This window comes from Haliotis rubra, unplaced genomic scaffold (genome assembly GCF_003918875.1).
Source record: "Haliotis rubra isolate DU_JTF1 unplaced genomic scaffold, ASM391887v1 Scf1436, whole genome shotgun sequence".
Taxonomy (NCBI): domain Eukaryota; kingdom Metazoa; phylum Mollusca; class Gastropoda; order Lepetellida; family Haliotidae; genus Haliotis; species Haliotis rubra.
The window spans coordinates 119,769-143,844 of NW_025765377.1; the positions used below are offsets into that span (position 1 = coordinate 119,769).

The 24,076-nt window shown below is 39.2% G+C and overlaps 1 protein-coding gene across 3 annotated transcripts; it reads left to right on the top strand.

Annotated features, from left to right (window-relative positions):
• The first annotated feature begins 1,394 nt into the window (after positions 1-1,394).
• On the top strand, positions 1,395-17,030 carry LOC124269288 (intraflagellar transport protein 22 homolog). 3 transcript variants are annotated; one of them, XM_046704294.1, is made up of 7 exons: positions 1,403-1,509; positions 2,157-2,239; positions 2,711-2,800; positions 7,305-7,403; positions 13,920-14,020; positions 15,741-15,899; positions 16,066-17,027. In XM_046704294.1, exons 1-6 carry the CDS (start codon positions 1,471-1,473, stop codon positions 15,893-15,895), a joined length of 567 nt encoding a protein of 188 aa, XP_046560250.1. In that variant the 5' UTR covers positions 1,403-1,470; the 3' UTR covers positions 15,896-15,899; positions 16,066-17,027. The 3 variants fall into 3 exon arrangements, with proteins under 3 accessions (XP_046560249.1, XP_046560250.1, XP_046560251.1); XM_046704293.1 differs by having other exon boundaries at positions 1,395-1,509; positions 15,741-17,027; XM_046704295.1 differs by lacking the exon at positions 13,920-14,020 and adding an exon at positions 10,185-10,285 and having other exon boundaries at positions 15,741-17,030.
• Positions 17,031-24,076: the final 7,046 nt, after the last annotated feature.

A 24,076-nucleotide genomic window follows, 5' to 3' on the forward strand; every position in this document is an offset into this window, starting at 1 on the left:
AAATTGTGTTCTTACCACAGTTTGCATTGAACTATTTTATTCTTAATTTCCTACACATTATTACCCAGGCACAGGTTACTTCTTACAAATTACCCACCCACAGGTTACTTCTTACAAATTACCCACCCACAGGTTACTTCTTACAAATTACCCAGGCACAGGTTACTTCTTACAAATTACCCACCCACAGGTTACTTCTTACAAATTACCCAGGCACAGGTTACTTCTTACAAATTACCCAGGCACAGGTTACTTCTTACAAATTACCCACCCACAGGTTACTTCTTACAAATTACCCAGCCACAGGTTACTTCTTACAAATTACCCAGCCACAGGTTACTTCTTACAAATTACCCAGCCACAGGTTACTTCTTACAAATTACCCAGCCATAGGTTACTTCTTACAAATTACCCACCCACAGGTTACTTCTTACAAATTACCCAGGCACAGGTTACTTCTTACAAATTACCCAGCCATAGGTTACTTCTTACAAATTACCCAGCCATAGGTTACTTCTTACAAGTCAAAGATTGCTTTCTGGTCCAAGACGCATCAACAATGATGGACTACATTGAGCTTGTTAATTAAAATTCTTTTCACAAATTCTGACGAAAATGCAGACTGAATTATTTCATCACAAATGTGAATGCGATGCTGTAATACGAATACATAATAATGTCACCACAATTGTCACCTAATTAATCTAAATAATACCACGGTACTTACTGTCAATGACCTCTTGGTCCTACTCAAGCTTCAACCATTTTTACTCCAGAACTTCTGCAAGGTATTAAAATATATAGTCTCCTTTATTACATTTTGTTGCTTTTAGATCTTTATAAAAGCCCTTAGCCATAATATATTGGAAACTAAGTCAGATGACTTAAGATACGTCTAGCTCTAATCTGCTAAAGATTTTAGTAATATATTTTTTAACAAAGACATTTGTTGCGTAAATGAAGATTTAAGAGCCTGAGGGGCGGTGGGGTAGCCTAATGGTTAAAGCGTTGGCTCGTCACGTCGAAGACCCGGGTTCGAATCCCCACATGGGCACAATGTGTGAAGCCCATTTCTGGTGTCCTCCGCTGTGATATTGCTGGAATATTGCTAAAAGCGGCGTTAAACCAAACTCAGTCAGTCAGTCAGTTAAGAGTCTATATATATAAGCCTTTTGGGAATTGGGAGATAACATTTAATCGTCTGATTTGAAAGATGTCTTATTTTGGACTATTTCTTGTTTTCTACAAATTCGAATACTCCCTCAAACCTCTCCACTTGCTTCGGTACACAAATCCTGCTTGTGCTTACTGAACAAGAATAGACGACAGAGAAATTGTCTTTGCAAATTGATTAGTGGTATGCGAGTGCGAGGTAGAAGAGTTATCCCCCTTCGACCAGACGACAGCGGTGGACATTCCAAACAAACAGCCGCAAAGAAGTTACAGTCTGCACGCTGGAACAGATAAACAATGCAAAAGGCAAAGATCCTCGTCCTTGGACCATGTGAGGTACAAACGTAGTAGCTGGGGCCAAATGTAGGATGTTGTCAGTAGAACCCTAATGAATATTCCAAGTCACCTTTGATAATTTACTGAAGTGAAGCAGTTTGCTCTGGCATCAATGATGTATGGTTGACTACTATTTTTGCTCTGAAAATGCTCCCACTCCCAGTGGCCGCTTTGTGGATACGCGTTTTTGTCTGACAGTTTCATAAATAACTTGTCAAGCTGAACCAAATGAACTCAGCTAGCTTTAGTGTGTGAACATGGTTAAATTAAATCGCAAACCTTGTCAGTTGGACCCCATAGTGGTTCTTGTCTGAAAGGGATACTAAACAGAACAACTTTGTATCACAATATTTGATGTGATGATGAACAATGAACGTTTCCATGGTTTCTGTGTGGCTAGACAAATAATATCTTTCAGATAGATCGGCGAAACCTCATTATCATGGTTCGAGTTTCAATATTTTAACCAACAAAGTGGTTTGGGTAGGATTGTAATCAAATTTGCTGCAGCTGCCAATTAGCCCAAGCGAAGTGAATATGCTTATACTAAGTATGCATGGTTCTCAAACATCACCAAGATGTTGTCTCCATAAATCCAGGATTAATTTGTACACACAGACATGTTGACTAATTTTAAAACTTTTCAGAGTGGGAAGACTGTCTTGTCCAACTTTTTGGCCGATGCGACAGAAACGTCAGGTGGAGAGTATCACCCCACCCAAGGAGTCCGGTAGGTGGAACACTAGTTGGTTGTTTGTTGTTTAACGCCACACTCAGCAATATTCCAGCCATATGGTGCCTGTCTGTAAATAATCAAGTCTGGACGAGACAATCCAGTGATCAACACTACAGCATGAGTATCGATCTCCACAACTGAGATACGATGACATGTGTCAACCACGTCAGCGAGCCTGACCACCCAATTACATTAGTCTGCCTTTTACAACAAGCATGGGCTGCAATTCTAACCCACATCTTCAAGGTGCAACACAGACTACCTCCCTCCCTGTTCTTACCAAGAGGGCAATCAACAGATAAACTGTTAGGTGAATGACCCATGCAAAAGAATAATCTGGTAATCTTATAAGCACTAGTTGATTGTTTGTACTGCTTACTTTATCACAGGTGGAAGCAGCTGAATTTGGACATGTACAACAGTGTTGATTGGAAATGTATATTGTTAATGGGTTTCTTTTTCTAGAATTCTTGAATTTGAAGGCAATGCAGTTGGAAGTGGAAGTCGACCAAAACCAGTGGAAGTGGAGTTGTGGGATTGCAGTGGAGACAGGAAGTAGGTTTCTTTCATGTCACATTTGATCATACTTCAGAATAAGTTTGAAAGAGAAATCATTTTTTCCAAATTCAACACAATTACAAATTCTGATGAGAACACTCGATACATCTAACTCCCCTCATCTTCCATATCTTCAGACCTTGCACTATGGTCTCGCTAGGGCTGGCTATCAATATAAATCATAGATATCAATGATCAGTAACTAAATTTCGATTGATTATTGATAAATATCAAAGAAGTAACATTGAACAATAATGAAAAAAAAGTCTGAAAGAAATTAAGAAATTTCACATTGCTGGTGAGCATGCTTACTAGTGTTGGGAATTGGTTAAAATCTCATAATTGATGATTGGTTCATTACAACCCGATCAATCATCGAAAATAATTGGTTAAGCGTCATTCATGAAATTTGTTAATGTACCAAAAAATAAGGAAAAAAAACATAGTTGTTTTTGGGGGTTTGGGGCAAAATTTCACATCTTTAAAGGATGACTAGTATGTTAGGAACATAAATTTCTTAGAGTCTTTAAGATAAATTCAATCATGACTTGGAACGAGCTTGTAGTGCTTATGAAATGTAACAGACAAAACCAACCTAGTGAAAAATACTGTTAATGAAAACAAGTGTTCCAGAATTGTTTGTGTTCGATTATGAGAAAACATGATCGATTGCTTGGTCGTTTAGTCACTGCGCGACCAATCTTGATTATTTCAATTAATCGGACCACCATTAATGCTTACACATGGATTGCAAACAAAACAGTGCCCTGAACAAACTTTTGAAGCACCTTCATGTATGGTCTGAGTAAATTTAGATTTAATTTTATGACAAAAGTTTATCTACGATATTATTGATGACACAATTTTCATGTGAAAACAGGAACAATTGTTATGGATAGACAACTTCTTTATTGCAATGGATGCCAACAATGTTATCAAACATCGCATCCATTGCCATAAAGATGTTGTTGGCAATCTACAGCCTGGTTTTGTATTGTGTTATACTCTATAGGTAAAATGTTTTAGGTTTAAATACTGATTTACGTTTGTGATAATCTGGTTATTTTACTGTCCTTCGTCGACAGGTTTTTGTAATTTAATTCCATTTATTATTAATTTATAACTTTTTAAGACACGATATGGCTGAAATATTGCCGAGGTGACTATAAATCTTAACTCACTCACTCAAAAAGATGTTGTCTGTTCATAAAAACTGTTCCTGTTCAGCATACCATCTTCTAAATGTCACTCAGAGAAGTTAATTTTGTTAATTTTCATGTCAACAATCATTGATAACTTTTCCTATGAACAATATTTCTGATCATTGATCTTTTTAGATCACATGGTTGGTTGTTTAACGCCGCACTCAGCAATATTCCAGCTATATGGCGGCAGTCTGTAAATAATCGAGTCTGGACCAGACAATCCAATGATTAACATCATCATGAGCATCGATCTATGTAACTGGGATGCGATGTCATGTATCAACCAAGTCAGTGAGCCTGACCACCCGATCCTGTTAGTCACCTCTTACGACAAGCATGGGTTACTGAAGATCAATTCTAATCCGGGTTAGAACCACTAGAATGGATCTAGGGGTTAGAGTGGAGCACTTACAATAACACTATACTCAATGCCTTCTAAATCTAAAGCACTCCACAATCATTCTGAAATGCAAATAGACATGTTATTTACTGGTCAGGTAATCAATGGTTACTGAATGGCAACTGAAGCTATGGGACAAAGGGAGACTACTCTATTTCGGATATTAAGGCAAATGTGCATGTCCATTGCACACACATTTTTACCTAAGCGACAGATCATAATTTATGGCTAGGGGGGGATGATGATGATTTTCATGGAGAAGCATATACAATGTGAATGACACCCCCTAAAATCTATGTACAAAGTAAGTGACCCTGCCCTGCATGTCATGAACATAATCAATTATTCCCCCCCCCTAATTTTTAAACATAATCCTTTATATGTTATATGTTTATATATTTCTATGTACAAAATTTCTTGAAATTACATTACATATTTAGAATCCATTAATGTCATATATATGTATTTACTTCCTGATTGTGCAGTAATGTGAACATGGTGAAATAAGTTAAAAGGGTAGATTGGATTTGGACCAACACTTTGTATTCTCTTTATGTCCAACCTCGAAATATACAACAAAACAGCCCGATTTATACCGTTTTGAATTCATCGATTTTTAACAGTCTGCCTTCATGGTGCATTAAATCATTGATGAATATAACACCTTTCTTGTACCATGATCTGTACATAATAGGTGTGTTATGTATTATTATTTCATCATTATTCCACAAACATTGACTAAGAAGTTCACCTTCTGAAATCTCAAGCGTTTTACACTTATTAAGAAAGACTGAGTACGACAGAAGCACATCCTTCCAAAAAGAGTTAGTCATATCTGGAACTACTTGATTTCTAATATAGTTACTATCTGAAAGATATAGTATATTTATATCATTCAATCTGTTTGTAATAATATTACTCCATTTCTTTTCTCCATTTTGTAGTCTAGCTATCCACCTTAGTTTTTGGGATGCTATAATTTCTTTTATATTTGGTGCTTTTATACCTCCATGCTCAAGTTTTAGAACTAAGACATCTCGTTTAACTTTATCGGGCTTACCCCTCCAGATGAAGTTGAAACATTTCTTTTGGAATTTTTCAATTTTGTGTTTTGGTAGATCTGGTACCAAAGAAAATATATGATTTAGTTAAGGGAGTAAGAGGGATTTTAAGATTGTGTTTCTACCTAAAGGGTAAGGCTTCGGGCTGACCAAATGTTCATTTGGTTTTCAATCTAGGAAAAGTTGTCATCGTAGTTTTTTCAACCATACTGTCAAGATCAATGTCAAAGTTTATTCCCAAGAGAGAGAAACTCGTTTGGGTCCAATCAAATTTCCATTCTTTGCAAAGTTTGTATCTAGATCGTTTCTTAGATCCGATCCAAATAAATTTGGTCTTTTCTACATTTACCTTTAAACCAGAAAAACGCTGGAAAATGTGGAGAGTATTTAGCGTTGCATAAAGGCATTTTTCAGATCTGAAGACAGAGTAGTATCATCAGCAAACTGTGCAAGTAGGTACTCAATGTTTCCCAAATTTATTCCTTTAATGTCTGTATTGTCTTTCATCATAATGCCTAAAATTTCTACACAAAGTATGAATAAGTATGGAGCTATTGGGTCACCTTGGCGACAGCCGGGTCCAATTTTGAAAGGATCTGAGGCCAAACTGTTCACAAGTACACGTGATTCTATACCATTATACATAGTTTTAATCCATTGTATAATGTTTGGGCCAAAGTTGAAAAAATGTAAAACCTTTGTGAGATATGTTCTGTCCACTGAGTCGAAGGCCTTTTCAAAATCAATTAGCAATAATAAGCCGGGAATTTGAAATGTTTCCGTATATTCCATCAAGTCATAAATCAATCTTGTAACCTCTCCAATGTATCTACCTGAAATGAAGCCTTTTTTATCCTCACTGATAATATTTGGTAGAACCCTTTTGATTCTATTTGCAATGGCTGAAGCTCCTATTTTGTATGAAGTATTTAAAGGGAAATAGGTCGCCAGTTTTTAAGATATTTTTTAGGTTTATTGCCTTTTGGAAGTTATCAGTCCCTGAGTTTGTGTGAGAGATCGTTTTTCATTCTAATAACCAAAGTTTAGAGATTTTAGCAAAAAATCACCCAAGTCTTTCCAGAAGAATTTGAAAAATTCTGTTGTGAAACCATCAGGTCCTGGATTTTTATCATTTGTCATATTTTTAAGTGCTAATGAGATTTCAGTCTTAGTTAAATCGCCTTCTAGCATAGAACATTCCTCATCAGATAATTTAGATATTTTGACATCCTTACAGTATTCATCAAGATTGATGGATGTAAGGTCTTGTTGTGTGTAAAGCTTTTCGTAAAAGGCTTTTGTCTCTCTCCTCATAACTGCCAAGAGCACCCTTAGCACAGGGATATTTGCTATTCAGGAAGGTTTTCTGTTCTACTTTGTCAATCCAAAGTAAAGAATAATCCATGCTCTTTCCTGCCAAAAATTGTACAAAAAATTGGTACTGGATATGTTAGATGTTATGAATAATAAAGTTATGGATCCAGAAACATATTTTTCCACACATAGTGTATCTAGACAAAAAGACCCATACAAATTTGAAACACTGACTCATAAACACATGTTATATTTGGGATTACACCTTTCAGTAAAGTACAGATTCTAGTACTTTTGTTGGGTTGAGCCGCATCCAGGATTCAAACCTACACCCCCAGAGTCAGGCACCTAACCTGCTCAGCCACCACAGCTTCAGTGGCTGACTTTGTGTGCTGGCAATTAGGTGCCTGACTCTGGGGGTGTGGGTTCGAATCCCAGAGGCGAATCAATCCAACAAAAGTATTAGAATCTGTACTTTCAGTATATCTTAACCTTGACTAATGTCAAATACAACATTACAGGTTCGAGTCTTGCTGGCCGTCCATGGCGCGAGACGCTATTGGTGTCATGTTTGTCTTTAACCCTGATGAGGCCAACCACGACAAGGAACTGGACACATGGTAAGCAACATGCTGTGTAAACTGTTAATGCATGCACAGATTCAGCCACATCTTGTTTCCTCAAGGTAGTTGTGGCACTACAGTGTTCGTCTAAGAGTAAGGTATGGGTGTTACAAGTGTAGCTATACATGTGTTATAGTGCTTGGCTTAGTGTAGGTCTCATTAGAGGTGTGATACCTCAACCTGTTGTAGTGATATGCCAAGTGTTGGTTTCACTTAAGGTATTGTACTTAAATCCGTTGTAGTGATATGCCTAGTGTAAGTCTCACTTAAGCCTGATACTTAAATCTGTTGTGATATTCTTGGTGTAGGTTTTTTCTTAAGATATGGTACTTAAATCTGTTGTGATATGGGTAGTGTAGGTTCCACTTAAGGTATGGTACTTAAATCTGTTGTGATATGGGTAGTGCAGGTTCCACTTAAGGTATGATATTTACAATTGTTGTGATATGGGTAGTGTAGGTTCCACTTAAGGTATGGTACTTAAATCTGTTGTGATATGGCTAGTGTAGGTTCCACTTAAGGTATGATACTTAAATCTGTTGTGATATGGCTAGTGTAGGTTCCATTTTAAGGTATGATAGGTTCCACTTAAATCTGTTGTGATATGGCTAGTGTAGGTTCCACTTATGGTATGATACTTAAATCTGTTGTGATATGGCTAGTGTAGGTTCCACTTAAGGTATGATACTTAAATCTGTTGTGATATGGCTAGTGCAGGTTCCACTTAAGGTATGATACTTAAATCTGTTGTGATATGGCTAGTGTAGGTTCCACTTATGGTATGATCATAAATCTGTTGTGATATGGCTAGTGTAGGATCCACTTAAGGTATGATACTTAAATCTGTTGTGATATGGCTAGTGTAGGATCCACTTAAGGTATGATACTTAAATCTGTTGTGATATGGCTAGTGTAGGTTCCACTTAAGGTATGGTACTTAAATCTGTTGTGATATGGCTAGTGTAGGTTCCACTTAAGGTATGATATCTTAAATCTGTTGTGATATGGCTAGTGTAGGATCCACTTAAGGCATGATATTTAAATCTGTTGTGATATGGCTAGTGATATGGCTAGTGTAGGTTCCACTTAAGGTATGATACTTAAATCTGTTGTGATATGGCTAGTGTAGGTTCCACTTATGGTATGATCATAAATCTGTTGTGATATGGCTAGTGTAGGTTCCACTTAAGGTATGATACTTAAATCTGTTGTGATATGGCTAGTGTAGGATCCACTTAAGGTATGATACTTAAATCTGTTGTGATATGGCTAGTGTAGGTTCCACTTATGGTATGATACTTAAATCTGTTGTGATATGGCTAGTGTAGGTTCCACTTAAGGTATGATACTTAAATCTGTTGTGATATAGTGTAGGTATCCACTTAAGGTATGATACTTAAATCTGTTGTGATATGGCTAGTGTAGTGCTTAGGTATGATACTTAAACTTATGGTATGATACTTTAAATCTGTTGTGATATGGCTAGTGTAGTATGATACTTAAATAGGTATCCACTTAAGGTATGATACTTAAATCTGTTGTGATATGGCTAGTGTAGGTTCCACTTATGGTATGATCATAAATCTGTTGTGATATGGCTAGTGTAGGTTCCACTTAAGGTATGATACTTAAATCTGTTGTGATATGGCTAGTGTAGGTTCCACTGTATGGTTCCATCTTAAGCTAGTGTAGGTCCACTTAAGGTATGATACTTAAATCTGTTATGATATGGAGTGTAGTGTAAGCCTCACTTCAGGTATGACACTCCAATCTGTTATAGTGATATGCCTGGCATAAGTTTCGCGAAAGGTATGACATGACAAAAATATACAGATATATACAGATATTGGATTAACATAAGGACAAATTCTTAAAAAGAAAGAAATATTGTTTATTTCTGTTTAGTGATATAGCCAGTTGCTGGAGTTGTAGTTGTGAGATGTGAATGTGATGGTGTGTGGTATGTTTTCCTAGGTATCTTTTAGACTGTCACAGTTCCCATACTTTAAAGTAGTGAGCTAAGATCACAAAGATCTTAGTGAGCAGTGATATTTGATTTGATATAGTTTTGTTTAAGTTTGGGTTTCAGTTGCATGCATTACAAACAGTTCACATTAGAGACTGGTCACTTGTTATAGGGGAGGATGGATGCTGTTGGAATTTGGGGAGGGCGGATGCTGATGAAACTAGTGGAATGGGATATCAGGAATATATGAAAGAGTGAAAGAATGGGGGGTCACTAAAATTTATCACAAGTATGAAAGGGGAGTAACTGAGAAAATGTTAGTGTTCTATTTTTCAAAGAAAGTAATATATATATTTGAACATTATTTAGGGGCTGATAATTTATAATGTATATTATATGAGGAGCATGAAAACATTTTACATATATTATATTTGTAATTATTTTCAAAATTTTTTTTTTTAATTTGTTACTTCTATTTTTAGTTTATTGTTTTGGGGTGGGAGTAGTGAAAAGTTTGCATAAAATTTAGGGTCGAGGACAAAATACGATAAAACCAATTCCAATGATGCTATACTCCCCTGTGGCCAGTCTTGGTAAGTCATTGTTCTCATTATTCTTATATTTTGCATGATAGATTGTAGCCACCATTTTGATTCCTTATCACATTGACCATGAATCTTTCAACATGATCCTGTACACTGCATCCGACTGTGTAGCCATATGGTACACTCACCTGCAAAGGGAGGTAACCTGCATGTATACTTTCACCTTTGTGAATTGCCATTTTTGCACCAACCTACCTCCCATTTTAGGATGAACTACTTTTTGTCTGTGGCGGGTATCAAAGCCAGTAATACTGTGTGCTTCGCCCATCACAAACCTTCTGCCCCAGACCGTATCAAATGTAAAGGGCGTAAGTATAGAAAGGGAAATAACTCTGTCACTGTTTGTCTGCACCGTTTCCCAGCATGCAACCTAAACATGAGCTTTTGATATTTTGTCTTTATGTTGTCATTCATTATTAATTTTGTTGTGGGGGTTTTATCAGTCTCAATGTAATGTTATGGTTGTGTTCTGGCTAACTAAAATCTGGAGATGAAATGAGAGAATGCTTGTTAAAGATAGCCACGAAAACACAGGATTTAGCAAACAAACGTCCTGCAACTCATTTAGTGCAAATCAGATGTCGAGATGAACTTGATGAAATACAAGGAGGAGACACATGGCTTGAAAATAGTGAAGTGTTTCCAAGTCCAGCAATAACAAGATCTCCACTTGTCGTGGGGTAGCCTAGTGGTTAAAGCGTTTGCTCATCACGCTGAAGACCCAGTTCGATTCCACACATTTGAACAATGTATGAAGGCCATTTGTGGTGTCCCCTGCTGGGATCTTGCTGGAATATTGCAAAAAGTGGTGCAAAACTAAACTCACTCACTCACTCCAGTTGTTGTGCAACTTTTGTATTATACATGTTGTAGCTATGTCTCGTCATATGATTCTACATGGTATCTGATACAAACATGTGGTACAGGTATTTGTTTGTCATGTTTATTTTAACTCATTGTACGTTTTTCTAATACCATGATTGCAGCTGTTTCTCCTTCAAGATGCTTTTGTTGTATCACTGGAGATGTGCACCATCTCTCACGTTATACGTTAACATGCACCAACCCAACCCGCTTCCTTAAATATACACCCTGTTAACACCCTGGTCTATGTTCACACAGAGACATGCACCTACCCAATCTACTGTGTCATACACAAGCAGCCATTGTCTACCAGACCTGACAAGGACATATCTTGAAAGTATGTACAACACTGTTTTCCCTGAAAAATCAACTTATTAAATCATCCACCTTAAATAGAACACTTCCTTTCCACCCCGGTGGAGGATTGACAACATGCATCCCATGACAACATCTTACCATCCCAGTCTATGACAACATCCACCCCATGACAACATCTTACCATCCCAGTCTATGGCAACATCCACCCCATCACAACATCTTACCATCCCAGTCAATGACAACATCCACCCCATGACAACATCTTACCATCCCAGTCAATGACAACATCCACCACATGACATCTTACCATCCCAGGCAATGACAACAGCCACCACATGACAACATCTTACCATCCCAGTCAATGACAACATCCATCCCATCACAACATCTTACCATCCCAGTCTATGACAACATCCATCCCATCACAACATCTTACCATCCCAGTCTATGGCAACATCCATCCCATCACAACATCTTACCATCCAAGTCAATGACAACATCCACCACATGACATCTTACCATCCCAGTCAATGACACCATCCACCCCATGACAACATCTTACCATCCCAGTCAATGACAACATCCACCACATGACATCTTACCATCCCAGTCTATGGCAACATCCATCCCTTGACAACATCTTACCATCCAAGTCAATGACAACATCCACCCCATGACAACATCTTACCATCCAAGTCAATGACAACATCCACCACATGACATCTTACCATCCCAGTCAATGACAACAGCCACCACATGACAACATCTTACCATCCCAGTCAATGACAACATCCACCACATGACATCTTACCATCCCAGTCTATGGCAACATCCATCCCTTCTCAACATCTTACCATCCCAGTCTATTGCAACATCCATCCCTTTGACAACATCTTACCATCCCAGTCTATGACAACATCCATCCCATGACAACATCTTACCATCCCAGTCTATGGCAACATCCACCCCATGACAACATCTTACCATCCCAGTCAATGACAACATCCACCCCATGACAACATCTTACCATCCCAGTCTATGACAACATCCATCCCATGACAACATCTTACCATCCCAGTCTATGGCAACATCCACCCCATGACAACATCTTACCATCCCAGTCAATGACAACATCCATCCCATGACAACATCTTACCATCCAAGTCAATGACAACATCCACCACATGACAACATCTTACCATCCCAGTCAATGACAACATCCACCCCATGACAACATCTTACCATCCAAGTCAATGACAACATCCACCACATGACATCTTACCATCCCAGTCAATGACACCATCCACCCCATGACAACATCTTACCATCCCAGTCAATGACAACATCCACCCCATGACATCTTACCATCCCAGTCTATGGCAACATCCATCCCTTGACAACATCTTACCATCCAAGTCAATGACAACATCCACCCCATGACAACATCTTACCATCCCAGTCAATGACAACATCCACCACATGACATCTTACCATCCCAGGCAATGACAACAGCCACCACATGACAACATCTTACCATCCCAGTCAATGACAACATCCACCACATGACATCTTACCATCCCAGTCTATGGCAACATCCATCCCTTCTCAACATCTTACCATCCCAGTCTATTGCAACATCCATCCCATGACAACATCTTACCATCCCAGTCTATGACAACATCCATCCCATGACAACATCTTACCATCCCAGTCTATGGCAACATCCACCCCATGACAACATCTTACCATCCCAGTCAATGACAACATCCATCCCATGACAACATCTTACCATCCCAGTCTATGACAACATCCATCCCATGACAACATCTTACCATCCCAGTCTATGGCAACATCCACCCCATGACAACATCTTACCATCCCAGTCAATGACAACATCCATCCCATGACAACATCTTACCATCCCAGTCAATGACAACATCCACCACATGACAACATCTTACCATCCCAGTCAATGACAACATCCACCCCATGACAACATCTTACCATCCCAGTCAATGACAACATCCACCACATGACATCTTACCATCCCAGTCAATGACCATCCACCCCATGACAACATCTTACCATCCCAGTCAATGACAACATCCACCACATTACATCTTACTTCATCCCAGTCTATGGCAACATCCATCCCATGACAACATCTTACCATCCCAGTCTATGACAACATCCATCCCATGACAACATCTTACCATCCCAGTCTATGGCAACATCCACCCCATGACAACATCTTACCATCCCAGTCTATGGCAACATCCACCCCATGACAACATCTTACCATCCCAGTCTATGGCAACATCCACCCCATGACAACATCTTACCATCCCAGTCAATGACAACATCCACCCCATGACAACATCTTACCATCCCAGTCTATGACAACATCCACCCCATGACAACATCTTACCATCCCAGTCTATGGCAACATCCACCCCATGACAACATCTTACCATCCCAGTCAATGACAACATCCATCCCATCACAACGTCTTACCATCCCAGTCTATGGCAACATCCACCCCATGACAACATCTTACCATCCCAGTCTATGGCAACATCCACCCCATGACAACATCTTACCACCCCAGTCACTTAACAACATCCCAACCCAAAATCCAAACAGCATTCCGTTGTTGTCAACAATTCACCAAGACATGTGCCGACGGTTCCAGCTTCCGATCAGTGTTAGTGGTGTTAACCCTTAATGTCTGTGTGACTTGCACCTACTCTGTACATCCAGGTATAGCTATTTCGTGGAGCAGCAAGGGTTAAGGGAGTACCAGAGCGTCGTGTTCGCACACCACAAACCCCAAACTTCTGACCAGGAACGTGCGCAGTTGTGTGAGTAATACACACCTCCATCACTTACCTCCCTTTGTTAGCAGTAGTTTGTCTCACTAACACAACATTAACATTTAGAAGATCTTTTAGATAAATTGCTATAATACCACAGCCTATACCAAGGTTTTTATTTCAGATTTGTGGAAGGAGCTGCTTGATAAAAATACCATGATGTATTGCTTCAATTCTCTCTCAGTGTATATATCGTCTTGAAAACAGAAGTCTTTATCTTTTTACTTCTAGTCACACGCTTCCTTTCATATTTATACATTTTGCATTTGATATCATTACAAGCTGAAAATCCCTGATCTGTGTCTGAATGTTGTACTTGTTGAAGGCTGTGGAGCAATTTAATGTACTTCCATCGTAAAGATTGTTTCAGTATATTTCTATGTAGTGTTGTGATGTTAGTCTGCTATTCATACATGCTTATAATGTGCTGTAGTATTGAAATGTTAATTTTAAACAGCAGTTTGTGTAAGTTATAAGATTCCTGTTACCAAACCCATCTTTGCATTCCAACTGCAGCAAGACACCCGTGAAGATCCAGGTTAGATCTGATCCTCCGTAACCCATGCTTGTCATAAGAGGCGACTAATGGGATCAGGTGGTCAGACTGTAGCAAGACACCCTGAAGATCCAGGTTAGATGACACATGTCATAATGGGATCAGTGGTTGACACATGTCATCATAGTCATTGATTTGAGCTCATGATGTCAGTCACTGGATTGTCAGGTCCAGATTTGACTGTTGACACAGTACTTGCTGTGTAAACAACAAAATACTGCAGTAAGCAGTGTAAGTTACACTTTTAATGAATTGAAAACCTGATGTGCAATCAGAAAGCAGGCGGGGTGGCCTAGTGGTTAAAGCGTTTCCTCACACAGAAGACCCAGGTTCAATTCCCCACATGGGTACAATGCGTGAAGCCCATTTCTGGTGTCTTTCGCCATGATATTGCTTGAATATTGCTAAAAGCGGCATGAAATAAACTCACTCACTCACTCACTGCAAAGAAAGCCAATATGGTTGTAGGAATAATAATCAGCACAATCACATTTTATTTTATAACCTGAACAGTAATTAATCACTTATCGTCTTTTGATGATGCACTCATTCAGGTTATTGGAAAAATCAGTTTAATGGTGAACCAGAAATAATTGGGTACACTAATTATTATTATGCTGATATATACAGAAATATTCAAGTCACTTTCACAATTAACATGGCCAAGTCTTATTATCTGCTTGTGATTGATTAGAAATGGCAAGACATCCAGAATATGAGAAACATGGGTCTCTACATCTCTTTGTAGAAATTTCAGTTATGTATCTCTTCATGCCATCTTAGAAGGTAAGTCGTCACAAGAAGAGATGATTCAATGTTTTTGTGTGGTTACTTTGACATCGATACTTTCAGTTATTTAGTATTGTGTGATATATATTACAAGACTTTCCACTGTCATGAAAAGAACTGCAATTTGCTGTGCAGAGTTGCGTCCCTTGGGAACGCCAGAAACCTATGATAACTTGGTTACTTGTTTTACAGCATTGAACTTTGCTCATGATATTGATCACTGGATTATCTGGTCAAGACTTAATACAGGCAGCTGCCATATAGCTGGAAAATTGGAGTGATTTATGTGAAAATTAATGTGAAACAATATGATATTGACAGTTAGTGAGTGAATGTTTAACATGATTGTTTTTTCCTTGACAGCTGCTAGTTTCAGCAAGATGAAGACGGTTCACACAAACATCGAGGAGGACGCGGAAGGTGTTCGTCAAGAATTCTATAGGTTCCTTGGCACACTGGTCACAGCCATGACAGACAAACAGGAAGAAGAGGAGCTGAACATCATGAACAGCCGGTAGTGACATCATGAACAGCTGTCAGCAACATCATCAACCGCTGACTGCAACATCATCCACAGATGATTTGGTAACATGAACATGAAGCAATCTACTCATGTGTTATTAACAGGAACAACTAATGGCAACATCATGAACAGCTGTTAGCAACATCATGAACAGAAGACTGCAACATCATGAACAGCCGGTAGTGACATCATGAACATTTGTCAGCAACATCATCAACCTCTGACTGCAACATCATCTACAGCTGATTTTGTAACATGAATAGAAGAAATTATTGTTATTTAACAGGAACAGTTATTGGCAACATCATAAACAGCTGTTAGCAACATCATGAACAGAAGACTGCAACATCATGAACAGCATGTATAATAACATAACTAGTTTTGAATGTCATCATGGATGGAATATTCAGCACCACCAACAACTACAACTGATGCCCCTAACAAAATATATATTGACATATGATTACATTGTGAATGTTTGTACATACCATATCAATTCTATTACTTTGTAGTCAACCATCACCACAATTACAATTCTCATGGCAGTCAAACCCAAATCGTGACAGATGCTTGAATTACGACTTGGAATTATTGGTAGGAAATTGTCCTCCAACCCTCCCAGGGAGTCAGTATTCTCTGTCTCCATCCTTGAGTTTGTCTTTTACTGCAGTTTATGACCTCCTTGTTTAATGGTTATGATGTACAGGTTAGTTGCTCACGCTGCACTAAACAAGGCCAGACATTGTTCATGTGACAGATGGCCGTAAAATATTTCACAGTATTGCTTGAGATCTGAAGAACTAGACTCGCCTGTAGTGGGTGAAACTCATATCCTACACATAGTCCTTTATGTTGTAGAGAGCTGTCACAGATCTTGGTGATTCAAACCAGGCAATGTAAGAGTGTATGGGTTTATTGAAATTTGTCATTCGTTTATCTAGTATTACAGCACCAATAACAAATTGAGCTGTGAAAGAACTAGCCTTGCATCAGGCTCCTTTTATATGTTTTCACATCCAACAAATGTCACTTATGAGGGTAGCCTAATGGTTCAAGCATCTGCTCATCACGCTGAAGACCCACGTTCAATTCCCCACATGTGTACAATGTGTGAAGCCCATTTCTGGTGTCCCCTGCTGTGATATTGATGGAATATTGCTGATATTGCTGTAGGAATAGTATTGTAAAACCATTCTCACTCACTCAGTAAATATTATCTGTTTGATTGGCATTTAGAAGTTGATGAGAAATAAGAAAGGCAGGATATTGTATGGATGACAACTTTATTCATATGAGGCATCGTACCTAGTCCTTCCTCACGACCAGAGAATATTGTTAAAAGCAATGTAAAACATTCTCACTGAAGCAATAGTATGTATGAATTTTGAGATTTATGCATATGAACAAGCTCTTTCAAAGACCCATTTCTGGTGGCCCCCGCCGTGATGTTGCTGGAATATTGCTAAAAACGGTGTAAAACCAAAACTCAGTCAGTCAGTCTTTCAAAGAACATGTGCACCCTGATTATCTTCATGATTTTGGCAGCACCATTCATGTTGCTGGAATATTGCTAAGAGCGACGTAGAACTTAACTCACTCATTCACTCACATCTGGTGCTTGTCACCAAAGCAGGGCTCGATTTAAGATATGTTAACCTACTTGCACCAGGTGCAACCTGAGATAAAAACCTAGTTGCACCAGTCAAATTCCAATTACACTGCTTTTATGGTAATATGTACTGAACAGAATATGCTATTGAATTATTTAGATGTTTTATTCAGAAGTTTACCCACTCAAAAATTGACCTGCATCTGGTGCAAATTAGACTAATATACGTTGCACTTTGTAATATTGGCTAGCATCAGTGCAAGTAACAAAGCACTAAATCGAGCCCTGCAAAGTGATACATGCTTAACACCTACATGGCTTAAACATATTCCCATATCAAGCTGACTTGTGATACAAGTGTAACACTGAAGGAAAGCCCACATATACATTGTGGTGTTCCTGTGCCACATGTTGCCCACATTGATTCAGGATCATTCGCCCATGAACTGTTTACAAAACACCCAAATTAAAAACCTCATAAAATACAGGAAGCATTCTTAGAGTCCAATTAGGCAACTTGCCAATTACTGAGAGAACATCATGCTGTGGTTGCTCTGTTACAGAAGTGAGTTATTCTGAACCAATATATTAGAGAATATTCTGGTTCCTCCATAGGTTTCCTCACTCTTTCAATCAATGATAATGTTGATTCATCAGACAGTTGCAAATATTTACAAGTCTGACAGGAGACTCTGTCAAATGTTAGTCTATTTCTTGTTGCAACATGACATGCCCTCGGTATTTGTCATTTAGGATAGCAATTTATCACAGGAAAACACCAGGAGCCGTATTAATAAAGATTCTAAGAGTGAAAAATAATTCTTAACTCTGGTTAATTCTAAGAATAAATGAATTTTTAATCTTAAATGAAAGATTTTTCTTAAGTCATATTAATAAAGTGATTTTATTCTTAGAATTACTCTTAACTTTACAAAAAGTCCTCAGCATGTACTCCTAGCAAGTTAAGAAGTTTCTTACCTGAGAAAAGATGGCTGCTCAAATGTTAGTCTATTTCTTGTTGCAACATGACATGCCCTGGGTATTTGTCATTTAGGATAGCAATTTATCACAGGAAAACACCAGATGAGGAGGAGGGCGATGATGATGGTGATGATTTGGATATTTGAGGTGCGCTTTCTGACATAATACCTATTTCGCACATGGATAAGTCTATAGATTGATAGGACCATTAAATATCAACAGCGTGTTGGTGATGCACCCAACATGATGCTAGGGGTGGAAATAACCCATTGCCCGACGTCCGAGTCCAGTGTTTTTTTCTGTTGGGCAAGCAAATTTGTATATCACACTGTACCAGTGTCCAGTTGACTTTCCAACGTTAATTATGTTGTTTATTTAAAAAGTCAACAAGAAAACGGCCAGTATAGTGGAAAAATTATCAGGGCAAGTGATTTTACATGTGCCACTGTACCAGAGTACACTAGCAATTTTAAAGTTATTTCCACCCCTGGTTATCATGCTCATCTGGATATCCATTAATCTTACATGACCACCTAGCATCTGTTTCAAATGCTCTGCCCAACTGACTAATGATGATACAGAACCTTGTGAAGAATGACAGGATTGGTTTAACAAAGACAGCTTACTCAGACATCGTGTGTATGTACTGTGCTGTAGATAATCTGTGGAAACACCCCTGTTTTAAGGAGAGCCTATAAATATAGTGAGTGAGCCAGTTAAGTTTTACACCGCTTTTAGATATTCCAGCAATATCACGCCCGGTACACCAGAAATTGGTTTCACACATTGTACCCATGTGGGGAATCGAACCCTATAAATGTAACATCTAATGGTCTCTATTGTAAGGGTGTTACCACAGTGGGAGCCAAGTTCGTTAAAATAATGCTATTTTTCAACATGGGTTTTATCCTAGATCATTAAAGTTGTTTGCATGACGAGTATGTGATGCGAATGACCATATCAATGTGTGGTCTCTGTTGATGCTGCTGAGGCGGCGGGGTAGCCTATTGGCTGAAGTAATCGCTTGTCCTGCAGACCAGGTTCAATTCCCCACATGGGTACAATGTGTGAAGTCCTTTTCTGGTGTCCCCTGTATATTGCTGGAATATTGCTAAAAGCGGGGTATAACTAATCTCACCCACAAACTGTTATGCTGGTTCCCGGGAGTACTTGTTGTTATCCTGCATGGCTCTGGGGAATAATACAATGACCCTGTAAGGAGTCCATATTCTGTGTCTGACAGGGGATTCATGTTAAACTGTCGCATGGTGTGGCAGTTGGCTAGCCCTGTTAACCAGTCATAGTTGAGATCAGAACAAGCTCCCCACCTGCAGGCATGTCGCCCTGTGATCATGATAATCTTGAACACAACCTTAAACCCCTCACCACCTCTACAGAAAGTACAACTTCATGAGATGCTGTCTCAGACCAGCTGTCTAGAATTAATACAACTATACGGCAGTGCAAACGACATCTGTTTCACGCTGTTTTGTCCTCTATTTGGGCTTGGAATAAACTTCGTTGACCTTTTATTGATATGATAAAGATAGGGTGTACTTAGTGCTTATGTTACAAACTGCGTGGTGTTGGATATTTCCTCTTGTTTATGGACAATTCAGACTGCTCATATTAAACTAGTGGAGAAAGTCGTTTGTTTTAATTATCGGAAATGACCTAAAACCTACACGTGTGTGATTAAATCCCTGGAGTTTCATTTCCAATTGCCACAATCATACCGTTAATGTTTATCAATAACTACCAAACAGCGATATTTTACACAGCTGCGAGTTCTCGGGATTTGGAGATAAACGATACCCGTCGTTTCACATACAATTATTGTAGTCATCAAGCTTTTGTCAACTTTTATTACGTTTAATTGTGTCCATAAAACGTCTATGCATGACGAGTTTGATACTGAAACCTTGGGTGGTATTTATCGTTGTTAACCATTATCCCGCTGATGTCTAACTGACTGCGTTTCTTGTCACTAGTTGGGCAGCCAAGTGGTAACGCGTTCGCTCGTCACACGGAAGACCCAGGTTCGATTCCTCACATGGGTACAATATGTGAAGCCCATTTCTGGTGTCCTTCACCGTTTTGTTGCTGGGCCTAGATTTTCGAAGCTCTCTTAGCGCTAAGATAGTCGTAAGTGCCATACATTAACATTAACTTACGACTATCTTAGCGCTAAGACAGCTTCGAAAATCTAGGCCCTGAAATATTGCTAAAAGCGGCGTAAAACTTAACTCACTCATTCACAGACATGTGGTGCTTTTCACCAAACTGACAGATGTCTTAGACCTGCATCACTTCAAGCATATTCCCATATCTAGCTGACTTGTCACTAGTCAGTCTTGACATCATCATCGGATCGATTTGTTGGTTCGATCAGATAAACAAGTTACCATATCCACTTCGTGGGTGTTATCATTGTCATATTCTGTTATAACAAACAATGACGCGATAGCAACTCTGTATTGTTGTATATTGTATGTTGTATAGCTCTCGATGTTCACCTTCACATTCCGTCCTGACATATGTTGGAATAAATATTTTCCAGTGTCATTACTGGTTATTTTCATTACGTCTTTGTTGTTACACTCACACTCGGTCTTTTTCCACCTACCGTATTTCCTCGATTAAACGCTTGGTAAAAATTATGCACCGAATTCCTACTATTATTATCTTTGCGATTACGCACGGGGTATACAGAGTGTAAGAGAGAAATCCACGCCCGGGCATTTCATTGAGGAATTATAGCGTGTGATGGCGACCTGGGCCTCCTTTCACAAAGCAATTAGGTGATCGTAAGTCACTAAGGTAACCTTAGTTCAATGTTAGAGAATGGGAGTTAAGGTTAACCTTAGTAAAGGTTGTTTTGTGGAAGGAGCCCCTGTTGTATAGTTGCGTCTGGAGCAGACAACTCAGTGGCTGATAAACCTATTCACAGTACAAAGTTCCACGACATCAGTGAGTCTAGCAATCCGACCAGTGTCTTTTGTCACATTTCGTTTACCAGGCAAACGAGTGACCGAATGCATGCGCATCCATCCACGTGATCCCCATTTTAGTCGACTAAACAACAGAATGATTCCAACATGTTCTGATTTATTTCCATGCAACCATGAACACCACATTCGAAGTTTTAATTCGGACCATTTGATAGGGAATTGTCATTTCACAATACCCATGAACATACACTTTTCTGTTTAGTATATACAGTCTTGTAAAGGATCTCACACTTGTACCTTGACGTTCCTTACAATACCCGTGAAGTTCCGGGTTAGAATTGATCTTCAGTAACCCATGGCTGTAAGAGGCAACTAACGGGATCGGGTGGTCAGGCTCGCTGACTTGGTTGACACGGGATCGGGTGGCCAGGCTCGCTGACTTGGTTGACACATGTCATCCTATCCCAATTGCGTTGATCGATGCTCATGCTGTTGATCACAGGATTGTCTGGTCCAGACTCGATTATTTACAGACCGCCGCCTTATATAGCTGGAATATTGCTGAGTGCGGCGTAAAAATAACCTCACTCACTCACTCCTTACAAATATAATGAGCCAGCGTTGTAAGACTTTCGGTATGCCAACAGTGAGTGAGTGAGTTTGGTTTTTTGCCAGCAGACTGTAAGTTAAAATATATAAATAAATAAAGTAAAGTATGTTTTATAACAAACACGAATATAACGAACTGTCGTATACTCGTACTGCACGTGCATTTTCGGCGATTTGATCCCTGCAACATGTACATTCGAAATACAGGTGCTTAGGTTAATTAAAAAAATAGGTCAATAAAATAAATCGTCACAGATATTCTGCAGTTGAAACATTAGTGACGTCATAGCAGTATGTCAGTATTTGGTACATCTAATTGTTTATGTATTTTCTCTAACAGAGTAGAGCATTTATATCTGTTTGTATTTCGTGATGTTCCATGCAAATACTGTGTTCTAGAAAGGCTAGTCAGCTGTTGACCGCCGTGATATTGCTGAAATATTGCTAAAAGCGGCGTAAAACTAAACTCAGTCAGTCAGTCAGTCAGCTGTTGATCTGGTTAGCTGTTTGTCCGGCAGTTGCCATGTAACTTAACAAGGCTGGATAGGGACTTTAACAACGTATACATTCCCCACACTTTAAGCCGTGATGTAAATCTATATTATGCTATGGAATGGCGAGCTCCTGAAGTAATGAGCCAGAGTAGTTGTTTCAGTGCACGTGCTCGGTTCAAGTTAAGCGCGTATACTTACAACAGCGTCAGTCGCTTAATGAGGGGCCGCAACCGATTATATTTTTTAGATTCAGACGTATATTTATTTAACTTTTTTAAAGTATTTTTGAAATTCTGAACTAGGATGTAGGAAATGTCACATGATTTAAGGAGGGGAATACCCTCGTAATTCTCCATGCCTCCTCAAGGCCCGAGGTCCATTATTTGTAAGGGATGGGAAGCTACTTAATAATAATAATAGTCAATTTATATTGCGCGTTTATCCATGCAAATTGCATGCTCAAAGCGCTGACATATTAGCCCTGGTCAACGAGTACAGAACGCTCCATGTGGAGAATACAACCGGTCGCCTGTCAGGTGCTCAAGGTTCAAATTCAGACTACCATCGTATCATACCAGGTACCCAGTTTTACTGCTGGGTGGACAGAGGCAATTTTGAACAAACTCACTTGCCTAAGGTGAGACCACATGCGTCACATGTGCTTCGTTGTGGGGCAGGACTGAAGTCCTAGAAACTTTCAGGAGTCAAGCTGCCAAACACGGTCATCCATCCGAGGACTGTCCGCGACCAACGTTGCTTAACTTCAACTGATTGTGACCTGAGCTCTACACACAGGACCACACACCGCCACTTAGACATTCCTTTCTACGGAAAACAGTTCCCAATTGAGTAAACCCAACTTACTCATTCAATTTAAAGTCGCGACACTCCCCTTGTTATACAAACAACAAAAAAACAGAAGGATTGGCGATACATTTATCTGTAAGTTAGTTTTATTTGCACTGAAGATAGAGTGAGTGAGTTTAGTTTTACGCCGATTTTAGCAATATTCCTGCAACTTCACGACGGGGAACACCAGAAAGTGGCTTCACACATTGTACCCATGTGGGGAATCGAACCCGGGTCTTCAGCGTGACCAGCGACGCTTTAACCACTAATCTACCCCACCGCCCCAGCTGAATATAGAAGACTGCAGCAGAAAAAACCACTTCGTAATTGTGTAATAAATCTTTCTCTTGTGTGAATTACGTTTTATTACACTGTAAATACATAATCATACCACACGTAATCAGTACTAGTAAAATGCGGCTTATTTGGTTCCAGACAAGTCTATTCATAAATATTGCAGTTAATACTGTCATCCCGGGAGTACAGTACACGTCCCACGTTGCTCGGGATCCGTGAAGATCCGGATTAGAATTGATCTTCAGCAACCCATGCTTGTCGTAAGAGAGGAATTACGGGGTCGGGTGGTAAGGCTCGCTGACTTGGTTGACACATATGATCGTATCCTACTTGCGTAAATCGATGTTCATGCTGTTGATCACAGGATTGTCTGGTCCAGACACGAT